This window comes from Leptodactylus fuscus, chromosome 8, assembly GCF_031893055.1.
Source record: "Leptodactylus fuscus isolate aLepFus1 chromosome 8, aLepFus1.hap2, whole genome shotgun sequence".
Lineage (NCBI taxonomy): Eukaryota > Metazoa > Chordata > Amphibia > Anura > Leptodactylidae > Leptodactylus > Leptodactylus fuscus.
The window spans coordinates 43,890,014-43,903,499 of NC_134272.1; the positions used below are offsets into that span (position 1 = coordinate 43,890,014).

At 40.6% G+C, this 13,486-nt stretch overlaps 1 protein-coding gene across 1 annotated transcript in view; it reads left to right on the forward strand.

Moving 5' to 3' along the window:
- DNAH7 (dynein axonemal heavy chain 7) overlaps window positions 1-13,486 on the forward strand; it is a 263,832-nt gene that overhangs the window by 19,858 nt on the left and 230,488 nt on the right. The window contains exons 7-10 of the mRNA XM_075284818.1: window positions 946-1,018; window positions 2,889-3,014; window positions 3,208-3,327; window positions 6,606-6,789. Coding sequence (XP_075140919.1) covers window positions 946-1,018; window positions 2,889-3,014; window positions 3,208-3,327; window positions 6,606-6,789 — 503 coding nt within the window. The remainder of the gene's footprint in view (window positions 1-945; window positions 1,019-2,888; window positions 3,015-3,207; window positions 3,328-6,605; window positions 6,790-13,486) is intronic.

The window sequence follows — 13,486 nt, forward strand, 5'->3', positions numbered from 1 at the left end:
TTCCTTTTGAAAGCTGATCTACAGCAGTGAAGACAAATGGCTCGGTTGTTATGGAAACCTGGAGTAAAGCTGTGTCCATGTGGAGGCTAAGTAACCCTGGTGTAGCAGAGCTCAGCGCACACTCAGATCTGCTACATCTCTGATGTAGCAGAGCTCAGCGCACACTCAGCTCTGCTACATCTCAGGTGTAGCAGAGCTGTGCGCTCAACACTGCTAAATCTGAGATCGGACTGTGGACCGATCTTAGACTCCGCCTCCTCACACTCAGCTCTGCTACATCTCTGGATGTGGCAGAGCTCAGCGCACACTCAGCCCTGCTGCATCTCGGATGTAGCAGAGCTCAGCGCACGGCCACCTCCGCTACATCTCCGGTGTAGCAGAGCTGTTCGCTCAACACTGCTACATCTGAGATCGGACCACAATGGAGACTGCTGTGGACCGATCTTAGACTCCGCCTCCTCCAGCAGAACCAGCGTTGATTGGCCGAATTATGTATTCTGTATGGCATTCGGCCAATCAACGCTGGTCAATGCATTCCTATGGGAAAAAGTCAGCTCCCGCATATCGCAAGCTGACAGGGATCCCGACGAGATAGTGGCGTAATACAGGTACTTGGGCATGTTAGATGCCCCCGGGCATGCTTCCCCTGCTGTCCCAGTTGCATTCCAGGGTGTTGGCATCATTTCCGGGGGTGTCATAGTGGACTTGGTGACTCTCCTGAGTTGAAGTGTGGCTTCCCCTGAAACAAAGCATTTTTCCCCACAGACTATAATGGGGTTCGATATTCGTTTGAATAGTCGAATATTGAGGGGCTATTCGAAACAAATATCAAATCTCGAATATTTCACTGTTCGCTCATCTCTAGTTATAATAGTAATAAATGTTTCTTTTATCAATCAAATACATATATTTTTGTAAGGAAATTATATTTTTTGTTTCTTTTAGTTGACTTTGTCTTAAAAGATCCACGGGAGAAGAATGAGCATAAGAAACCAGTTTTGGAATCACATCGTCTAGAGTAAGCCATGTTTTTATAAGGTTCTGTAATTCACTTTAGTGGTTTTTTTTTCTAAATTGTGTTCTTCTCACAGCTATAGATATACTCATGACAGCTATGTAACAAGGTTGAAGTACTACAAGTACAGGGCAGATGAAATGAACAGTGGACTGAGTTATAAACTTTAGTAAATCAACATAATTGAAACTTTCAATGCTTATCTCTCACTTATCTGCCAGCCACTCACATACCAGCTGTTACATAAGCACTACTTATCACATGGAGGGGACAGCAGCTACAGAGGGGTCAAAGGGGAGAGGGAAAGCCTTAGGACACAGATGGTTGAGAACAGGCAACAGTAAGTTTAGCAAGAGAAGAGATTGACTATAAGGCTGTCTTGTTAATAAAACGGATGTCTTCAGTTCTCAGCTGACCAGTGCCAGGAGGCCCTGGTATCTGCTCGGATTTGCCAGCGGGTGACATTGGCCATGGTATATGTTATTCAGCAAATATTACCTTATTTAGTTATTGTTTTCTATCTGAAAATTAATGGGATCCTTCATTTGGGTCATGTGATATCTTTTCCTCTTTGCTGTACTGTCAATCGTATCACTGCTACTGGGAGACAGTGTGATAATCCTTTCCTCTATGTAGTCTCTATAATCAGTATTAGATTATAACTATGTGAGAGAAACTGTCTTCTAATTAACAGTAGCTATCATAACATTGTGTGTTCCCTGTGGAGTGTTGTACAGTCCTTACAGTTCAAATATATAGAAAGTTCCATTGTCTGATATGGTAACCCCCTTTGAGAGAACAGAAAGAAATGTTATTCTCAGGGGGTGGCCATGAAATTACATTACGAAAATGAGGAGAATTAGCTCATGAATTATCAGATAGAAAGCAATAAACATTTAACATTAGATGAATTATATATTTTGGGGGTATAGGGTCATACTGAAAGAAAAAAAAAATACCAAGGTGCTTCTGTAAGACTTAATTTACAGTATTTCTCTGTTCTTTCTATACTTGGAAAGAGATAGCTTTCAGTCACTGTTGGGCCAGTCCATTGAACTACTCCTTCTACACATAGGAAGAACACAGAAATAAATGACAAATTGTAACATACACACATAAGAAAGGACTAATTGATCCGCAGCTCTCTATATTTAAGTATTGAATAAAAGGCTTTATTTATTTAGTAAAGTAAATACAAGAAAAAAGGCTTTCGGGTAGAATGAATGGGGGTTCAACTGAAAATTCCAGATGTATGCTCTAAGTGAATGAAACACTAGTGCTCATGTGTGAGTGGTGCTATGGAGCAGCTAGAGAATACAGTCCTGAAAGCCCCATAACAATGAACTGAGCAAGTGTTTCATTGGTAAACAGGATATTTTCGGCTGGCTGTTGGTTGAAAATATCAATGGTTAATTTTTGTAACTTTTGTGGACTCGTTGTGCATTGTTTTTCACAAATCAAGTTTTTCACTAATAATAGTGAATAATAATAATATTTTTATCCTGCAAGGTGGGCGCTAACATTTAATACTCACCTTACACTGATTCATCTAAAATGTAACAAAATGCAAAAGATTGTATTTCTCATTTGGCCTGTTGTGTGAACAAGCAAAAAAAAAAACAACAACCTGTAACGGAATTTTATTTATTATGACAATCAATAATGTAAAAATTATTACTATGAAGTTGATGATATATTTTTTTAATCTATTTTATTCAGTGATATACTACTAAAACTTTTCCTTAAAACAATTTAAAATACTTTATTTATTTATTCATTTATATTTTACTTGTATTACTTGTATATAGCCAACATATTCTGCAGCACGTTACAGATATTGCATATTGTAATAATGTTTTTTTTTATGTTGTAGATTGGAAGTTGTGCCAAAACCCTGGAAGAAGTCATTTTTGGCCAATTGTAACTTCATCAAGGAGAATTTAAACACAGTAAATCCAACAATGGCGGCTGTTTTAGATTTATGGCATTCTTCATTTAGGTAATAAATCACAAGAGATATCCAACTTGGGTCATCATTACTTATTTTTATATGTGACATTAATATGACAGATTTGTAAGGCTTAGTGGCTAAAAGTGGTCTTCAGTTTTACAACCATACGAATAAGGTGCCATTTTTATTCCTCTGTTTTTGCTGTACGTTTTTTAATCTTTGTTCTGTTTTATTTCCAAAGGCAATTGCGTCTTGTTGATACCGATGAATTTCACAACCGCCAGGACTCAATGGAGTTATCCATATTCCAAAACCTTGTCATAAGACACATTGATTCGGCCAAAGATAAATTACTTAAAAAGTAAGGAAGAAAATATCTAAAAATATGTATGACTAAGAGAAAGCATCATATTGTACGCTGCAGATCCTAATTGTTAATAGATCTACAACTGGGCATTATAGTACAAATTAGATATGTTCAATGAGCGTGCTGTTGGCATCGATAATCCGCCTGCTTCGGTGTTTCGGCAGCTGTCAAGCTGGCCTGCTTTTAATCTCATTCCACTCCCTGTGCCCGTGTTTGTTTTGGCATCTCAGCAGCTCGCTGGGACGCCATATAATGAGCGTGTTGTTGGCATCGATGATCCCCTTCAGGTGTTTGCCCATTTAATTTGTCAGCACTGCCTGGAGCAGATCAGATAATATTCAAAAGCGTGTACACAATCCACTGAGGGTTAGCATGTGTTTACACAGAGAGATAACAGCCCTGGCTTTATTAGAAGCTGAGATAAGGTGCTGCCTAGAGCAGCTTAATATAGTATGTGAACATAAATTCATAACAGTCGTGAAGCCATGTCATTTACTGGGATAAAAAGTAGCCTATGTTTTAATCAAGGTTACAATCTTTCTACAGTCCTATGAAAAAGTTTGGGCACCCCTATTAATCTTAATCATTTTTAGTTCTAAATATTTTGGTATTTGCAACAGCCATTTCAGTTTGATATATCTAATAACTGATGGACACAGTAATATTTCAGGATTGAAATGAGGTTTATTGTACTAACAGAAAATGTGCAATATGCATTAAACCAAAATTTGACCGGTGCAAAAGTATGGGCACCTCAACAGAAAAGTGACATTAATATTTAGTAGATCCTCCTTTTGCAAAGATAACAGCCTCTAGTCGCTTCCTGTAGCTTTTAATCAGTTCCTGGATCCTGGATAAAGGTATTTTGGACAAACAATTCAAGTTCAGTTAAGTTAGATGGTCGCCGAGCATGGACAGCCCGCTTCAAATCATCCCACAGATGTTCAATGATATTCAGGTCTGGGGACTGGGATGGCCATTCCAGAACATTGTAATTGTTCCTCTGCATGAATGCCTGAGGATTTGGAGCGGTGTTTTGGATCATTGTCTTGCTGAAATATCCATCCCCGGCGTAACTTCAACTTCGTCACTGATTCTTGAACATTATTCTCAAGAATCTGCTGATACTGAGTGGAATCCATGCGACTCTCAACTTTAACAAGATTCCCGATGCTGGCATTGGCCACACAGCCCCAAAGCATGATGGAACCTCCACCAAATTTTACAGTGGGTAGCATGTGTTTTTCTTGGAATGCTGTTTCTTTTTGGACGCCATGCATAACGCCTTTTTTTATAACCAAACAACTCAATTTTTGTTTCCAAAATGAAGCTGCCTTGTCCAAATGTGCTTTTTCATACCTCAGGCAACTCTATTTGTGGCGTACGTGCAGAAACGGCTTCTTTCTCATCACTCTCCCATACAGCTTCTCCTTGTGCAAAGTGCGCTGTATTGCTGACCGATGCACAGTGACACCATCTGCAGCAAGATGATGCTGCAGCTCTTTGGAGGTGGTCTGTGGATTGTCCTTGACTGTTCTCACCATTCTTCTTCTCTGCCTTTCTGATATTTTTCTTGGCCTGCCACTTCTGGGCTTAACAAGAACTGTCCCTGTGGTCTTCCATTTCCTTACTATGTTCCTCACAGTGGAAACTGACAGGTTAAATCTCTGAGACAACGTTTTGTATCCTTCCCCTGAACAACTATGTTGAACAATCTTTGTTTTCAGATCATTTGAGAGCGGGCTGTCCATGTTCGGCGACCATCTAACTTAACTGAACTTGAATTGTTTTGTAGAAAGAAATGGTCCAAAATACCTTCATCCAGGATCCAGGAACTGATTAAAAGCTACAGGAAGCGACTAGAGGCTGTTATCTTTGCAAAAGGAGGATGTACTAAATATTAATGTCACTTTTCTGTTGAGGTGCCCATATTTTTGCACCGGTCAAATTTTGGTTTAATGCATATTGCGCATTTTCTGTTAGTACAATAAACCTCATTTCAATCCTGAAATATTACTGTGTCCATCAGTTATTAGATATATCAAACTGAAATGGCTGTTGCAAACACCAAAATATTTAGAACTAAAAATGATTAAGATTAATAGGGGTGCCCAAACTTTTTCATAGGACTGTATGTGCCAAATTTCATTCAAATCCGTTCAGCTGTTTTTGCGTGATTGAGGGGCAAACATCCAAACACACAAACACACAAACTTTCACTTTTATAATATTAGTAGGATAGGATATATGTCAGAGACATAATTAGAGATTGAGCACTGGGGAAGGGGAGGGGGGCAAAACACATCCCAGTGGGCAACTGACCCAGGTGTACCTATATTACCCTATATTGCTACCATACAGTGAACATATAGTGATAGACAACAGTTCTACACATATACTCTGCAAATGATTTCGGATATACAGAACAGTATGAATTTAGTGACTCACAAATGTTATCTCTGACTCCATTCATAAACATTTCTTGTCTTATGCATCCAGTCAAACTATCTTGATGACTTTTTCCAGGTGTGACCTAAAATTTGAAACAAAATTAAATAAAGGTAGTATATAGGTATATAGGTATATATATTCTGGAGATCATAAACAAGGAAACTTTAGGGTATGTTCACATGACAGAAAATGGATTCCGCGTGTGAACATACTGCACGGCTAGCCGTGATGGAATGCCGATGCAGTGCACTGGCATCCCGTCGCGGCATTCTGCTCCGGAATAGACCCGAATGAATGAGCCTAATTGGGAGGGAATCCCGCACCGCGGACGCCGTGGCTGAGCCAGCTGTGGAATCCGCAGGAAGAAGGGGCATGTTGCTTCTGTTGCTACTAGCTAGCGGAAAAAAGAAGCAAGCGGCTCCCATTGAAGTCAGTGGGAGCCGTTTTTGGCAGCAGATTTTGAGGCGGATTCCGAGTCAAAATCCTCTGCCAAGAAACTCTGTGTGAACTAGCCGTTATAGTGACATTTAACTTAACCCATGCCATTGTTTGACATCAAAGTGCTCGATATTTTTTATTGCTATTCCCTAAAGTACTTTGTTTTAAAGAGCACTATATATATAAACTATGCTATAATAATATAAACTGCTATGGCGAAAAAAAGTTCTGTCTTGCAAATAGTTTGCTTAATAAAAGTATGTTAGAAAGTTGCATTAGTAATTATATTATGGACTATTTGCCATATTTTCTAACCTTTATTGGTACAAAATTATTTATGTGTAATAGAAAATGATAATATTACAATCCTTTTATTTCCACAGATGGTTTCCGGAAATTCAGAACATCTATTACCAAGGAAACAAGAGAAAGCAAATCTCCAGTAACAGCAACTACAAGAAACTTGAATCTTTTTTTAATTGTGCTGCGACATTAATGACAGAACAGATGCAGAGCCTCGCTCTAGTGTCCATGCAGGATTATACAGATCTCATTGTGCAACCACCAGTGAGTAGAATCATTACATAATTGATGTTATGATAATATCACACCAACTATATTAATACGTTTTGTAATCAATGTAATGATACTAAATTAGTAATGATCCTTACCTTACATAATTAGAATTATGTTTTGGCAATTCTAGAATATCTTAAAAGCACACCTAAAGTAATACCCTTTCCTCCATATCTCATTACACTGTTAGATTTACTAATCCTGTCAGTATAAAAATCTGCCATATTCAACACAGCGGCTGATACTTGATGAGAAATTTGTTCCATCGTTAAAGTGTTAGAGTTTAGACTATTAGTTTGCCTACTTTTTGACAAAGTTTTATTACATCTTAATCCCGCCAGGAACAACATCTGCAAGGAGTTTGTATGTTCTCCCCGTGTTTGTGTGGGTTTCCTCCCATTCTACAAAGACATACTGATAGGAAAAAAATGTACATTGTGAGACCCTATAGAAGTAAAAAAAAATAAATTATATATATATATATATATATATATATATATATATATATACTCACCGGCCACTTTATTAGGTACACCTGTCCAACTGCTCGTTAACACTTAATTTCTAAACAGCTAATCACATGGCGGCAACTCAGTGCATTTAGGCATGTAGACATGGTCAAGACAATCTCCTGCAGTTCAAACCGAGCATCAGTATGGGGAAGAAAGGTGATTTGAGTGCCTTTGAACGTGGCATGGTTGTTGGTGCCAGAAGGGCTGGTCTGAGTATTTCAGAAACTGCTGATCTACTGGGATTTTCACGCACAACCATCTCTAGGGTTTACAGAGAATGGTCCGAAAAAGAAAAAACATCCAGTGAGCGGCAGTTCTGTGGGCGGAAATGCGTTGTTGATGCCAGAGGTCAGAGGAGAATGGCCAGACTGGGCAACAGTGACTCAAATAGCCACCCGTTACAACCAAGGTAGCCAGAAGAGCATCTCTGAACGCACAGTACGTCGAACTTTGAGGCAGATGGGCTACAGCAGCAGAAGACCACACCGGGTGCCACTCCTTTCAGCTAAGAACAGGAAACTGAGGCTACAATTTGCACAAGCTCATCGAAATTGGACAATTGAAGATTGGAAAAACGTTGCCTGGTCTGATGAGTCTCGATTTCTGCTGCGACATTCGGATGGTAGGGTCAGAATTTGGCGTCAACAACATGAAAGCATGGATCCATCCTGCCTTGTATCAACGGTTCAGGCTGGTGGTGGTGGTGTCATGGTGTGGGGAATATTTTCTTGGCACTCTTTGGGCCCCTTGGTACCAATTGAGCATCGTTGCAACGCCAAAGCCTACCTGAGTATTGTTGCTGACCATGTCCATCCCTTTATGACCACAATGTACCCAACATCTGATGGCTACTTTCAGCAGGATAATGCGCCATGTCATAAAGCTGGAATCATCTCAGACTGGTTTCTTGAACATGACAATGAGTTCACTGTACTCCAATGGCCTCCACAGTCACCAGATCTCAATCCAATAGAGCATCTTTGGGATGTGGTGGAACGGGAGATTCGCATCATGGATGTGCAGCCGACAAATCTGCGGCAACTGTGTGATGCCATCATGTCAATATGGACCAAAATCTCTGAGGAATGCTTCCAGCACCTTGTTGAATCTATGCCACGAAGAATTGAGGCAGTTCTGAAGGCAAAAGGGGGTCCAACCCGTTACTAGCATGGTGTACCTAATAAAGTGGCCGGTGAGTGTATATTACAACTTAATGGAAGGCTGTCAGCACGAACATCAGTTATAAACTAAACACAGCGGGGCAGTTTATCAATCCCTCTAAGGCTAAGGCCCCATGTAGCAGAAACGCAGTGTTTTTTGTTTTGCTATACAATTTTTGGAACCAAAGTCATTCCTTTACAAGCCACTCCTGCCTTTGCTAAAAAAAACACAGCAAAAACTGTCACAAAAACCGCTTTGGTTCTGCAACATGGGGCCTCACCGTAAGCCAGTTTTCTGGTGTAGAGAAATGTTATTGTGGCACATATTATGCACAATGTACTTTCTTTTGCAAAACATGTGCAAAACCCCCATTCTGCACCTCACTTGCAACATTAGGCGAATGTGGGCAAAGCTGTTTTCGAGTGTGGTAGTGACACCTCGGCGCATCATAACTTACGCCATCTTTCTGGTGAGTTATATTGGGAAACTACACCAGTTTCTATCTAGCGTAGAACTCCATTCTGGTGTGCAGGAGTGCGCCTGATTTATGAAGAAGTCAGATCCTGTTCATAAACCAGCCATGCCCTGTGTCTGCCTGGGATTTTATCAAGACTGGTATACAAAACGATAGTCTTATTAAATCTACCCCATAGTACTCTAAGGAAGTTCACACAGATTCCAACGGCATGCAGGATTTTTCTTCCTTTGAAAAACTAAACTAAATAAGTTTATACCACCTTGATAAAATTGTTGGGTCTATTTGTCACATCAACATATATTAATGGATGTCTGTCTGCAAAAACATCAGCTTAAAAATTAAAAAAAGTCATTAATGCATTTTGAAGTGCCCCTCCCCCACCTCATTTTCTCTTTATTACATACATAAGCCCGTGCATTGTACACAGTGAGAAGTAGGGGACTGTTCTCTCAGTTGAGAAGCAACAGAAAGCTTAAAGAAATAAAGGATTTCACAGGAAACAAAAATTTATTAATAAAGTATATTACAAAATGTATTATTAAAATCTGAAGTTGTTTGAAAACGTAGTTGTGCTTTAACCGGTTAAGGACCGCCGTACGTAAATTTACGGCCTGCGGTCCAGGTACCTAAAGACCGGACTATTGTCAAAATACGTCCTGTCTTTAGGTACCTTCTTGGCGGGGGGAGGGGTGCGGGGAGGACGGGGGTTAGGTGTTACTAACACCTAACCCCTTCCTCAATAACGTCCAGTCGGAACTGAGTCCGACTGGACGTTTTAACCCTTTCGATCGCGCCGTGAAACATCACGGCGCGATCGAAAGGCATCCGCCAACAATTGAATCAGATCGGCACCCCCCGCGGCGAGATCGGAGGGTGCCGATAGCAGTAAAAGGTAGTCTGGGGTCTGGCCAGTGACCCCAGACTGCCCGGAGCCCCCACATACCTGGTGATCCTGCCAGGACCTTCTGATGTCAGGCTGTGCGTCTACACAGCCTGACATCCTGCTACGGAATGCCATGTGGGACACCTGCATGCTGTGTCTCACATGGCATTCTATATCAGCAAAGTATTGCTGATTGAAGTGTCCTAAATGGACACATGAAAAAGTAAAAAAAAATGTAAAAAAAATAAAATGAAGTGTATGAAAAAAATTAATAAAGTAATAAAGCCCAAAAATCCCTTTTTCTCTATAGAAAATGAATTATATAAAAAAAGAACTAAAAAGTAATAAAAACAATGCATATTTGGTATTGTCGCGTCCGTAACAACCTGTACAATAAAACTGAAATAATATTTAATGTACACGGCGAACGCCGGAAAAAAACCCCGGAAAAACTCGCCGGAAGTAATGATTTTTCGCCGTCTCACCTTACAAAATATACTATAAAAAGTGATCAAAAAGTCATATGCATCCGATAACAGTACCAATAAAAAGCGCAGGTTGTCCCGCAAAAAATAAGCCCTCAACCAACACTGTCAACCGAAAAATAAAAATGTTACGCCTCTCAGAAGATGCTATGCAAAAAACATTGATTTATGTCCCCAAATGTGTTTTTCCTCTGCAGAACTAGTAACACATAAAAAAATAACATAAATGAGGTATCGCCGTAACCGTACCGACCCGCAGAATAAAGGACACATGTTACTTATACTGTACGCTGCATGGCGCAAAATTAAAAAAGTAAAACTCAATGCCAGGATTGATTTTTTTTTTTAAATCCAGCAAAAAAGGGTTAATAAAATGTATTCAATAAGATGTAGACACCCAAAAATGGTGTCATTACGAAATGCATCTCATCCCGCAAATAACAAGTCCTTATATGGCCGCGTCACCAGAAAAATAAAGAAAATATAGCATCTAATAATGTGAAGACAAAAGTCCGCAAAAATCGCCAAATTATTAGAACACAACTGGCTGCGGCAGGAAGGGAATATATAAGCTGTGCGAGCGGATATCAGGGGACACTCCATATTTACAGCTTATGAGGGAACGGACACCAGAAGTGACCCCTAAAGTGACCCCCAGAGTGACTCCCCCAATCATAGGAGCTACTGGGACATAGTACAGAATTTGGTGTCCCCAATGTCTTCCGCACCGCTTATATATTCCCTCTTCGCCATCCGCTGTGCAGTCACATCTGGCATACTAATCCTCACTACACCCCCTGATACATTCTTTGAGGGGTGCAGTTTTCAAAATGGGGTCACTCCTTTGGGGAATCCACTTTTCTGGTACCTTACAGGCTCTACAAACATGACATGGCGTCCAGATACCAAACATCTGAATCTGTACTCCAAAAGCCGCATCACGCTCCTTCCCTTCTGCGCCCTGCTGTGCGCCCAAACTGCAGTTTATGCCACAGGTATGACACATGTATGACACTGGTGTACCTGGGATAATGTACGTAATGTCATATGTGGGTATAAACTGATATTGGGGCACAGCCGGACACAGAAGGGAAGAAGGGTTATTGGGTTTTTGGAGCGCAGACGGTTTGGTTTTTGGATGCCATGACACTTTTGCAGAGCTGAAACGCCAGTAACGTGGAATCCCCTGATATGAGATGTTATTTTGGAAACTACACCCCTGAAGGATTTATCCAGGGGTACAGAGAGCATTTTTAACCCCCAAGTGTTGCTATAACTTATTATCCATAAATGAATACGAAGCTGATTGTGAAAGGTGAAAATGACCATTTTTCCAGGAATACGTCCTTTCAGTGCGTAATATGTTATGCCCGGCTTGTATCAGAGATGAACGCTCTGAAAGCTGTTGTGCCCAGGATACCCGCTTAACAGTTTTTGGAGTGTCTCTGCTGACATAAGTCGGGCACAACATGTTGCACACTGAAATGGCAAATCAGTAAAATTTTCATTTTTAACTTCTCTATCAGTTGCGATTTCATTTCTGGAAACTAAATAAATGCAACACTCAAGGGTTAAAAAAATCTCGCTACACCACTTGATAAATCCCATCAGTGGGCTAGTGTCCAAGATGGGGTGACATGTCTGCAGATTCCACTTTATTGGCAATTCAGGGGCTTTGCAAAAGTGGCATGGTGTGCTCCAAAAACCAATATAGCGCTCCTTTCCTTCTGTCCCCGGCTGTGCCCAAACAGCCATTTATACCCACATATGGCATTAAGTCCGTTATCCGGGGTACACCAGTGTCATACATGTGGGCATACACTGCTATTTGGGTACCCAGCAGGGCGCAGATGTGAAGGAGCAATATGTGCTTTTGGAGTGCAGATTTAGATTCTTCGTTTTTGGACACCATGTCACATTTGCAGAGACCCTAAAATTGCCCCTACAAAATGGGGTCACTTCTTGGTGAATTCCAGTTTACTGGCACCTCCAGGGCTCTGCAAAAACAACATGGTGCCCAGAGGGTCCCTCTAAATCTCTACCCCAAAAGCTAAAACGCACAGTGGTCCTTCCCTTATGAGCCCTGCTGTGTGCCCAAGCAGCAGTTTACACCCACATATATAATTTTTTGCCCCTCGGGATGGCCCCTTAATAGTTTTAGGAGTGTAGGTCTCTGACAACACAAAGTGGGTGCAACGTATTGGGCACCGAAATGGCATATTTTTAAAAATTTCAATTTTCATTTTGTACATTAATTTTTGGAAGCATTTTAGGCTCAAAATGATAATACCCCTTGATACATTCCTTGACAGGTGTAGTTTCTAAAATGGGGTCACTTTTGAGAGGTTTCCACTGTATTGGTACTTTAGGGGCTCAGCAAATGCGACATGGCACCTGAAAACTATTCCAGCAACATCTGCCCTCCAAAATCCAAATAGCGCTCTTTCCATTCTGAGCCCCAACATGTACCCATACAGCAGATTATGGCCACATATGGGGTATTGCCGTGTTCAGAAGAAATTGTGTAACAAACTTTGGGGGGATTTTAATTCTTAAACTATTTGCAAAATTAAAAATATGGCGCTAAATGGACGATTCATTGGGAAAAAAAGTAATATTTCATTTTCACGTCCCAATGTTAATAAAATCTGTGAAACACCTGTGAGGCCAAAATACTCACTCTACCCCTAGATAAATTCTATGAGGGGTGTAGTTTCCAAAATGGGGTCACTTTTAGGGGGTTTCCACTGTATTGATACTTTAGGGGCTCTGCAAATGCGACATGGGATCTGAAAAATATTCCAGCAAAATCTGCCCTTCAAAAGCCAAATAGCCCTCTTTCCATTCTGAGCCCCGCCATGTTCCCATACAGCAGATTATGGCCACATATGGGGCATTTCTGTGTTCAGGAGAAATTGTGTAACGAACTTTAGGGAGCTTTTTCTCCTTTATCCTCTTGTGAAAATTAAAAATTTGGGGCTAAATTGACAGTTTGTTGGAAAAAAAGTAATTTTTCATTTTCAAGGCCCAATGTTAATAAAATCTGTGAAACAGCTGTAGGGTCAAAATGCTCACTCTACCCTTTGATATGTTCTGTGGGGGGTGTAGTTTCCAAAATGGGGTCACTTTTAGGGGGTTTCCACTGTATTGGTACTCTAGGGGCTCTGCA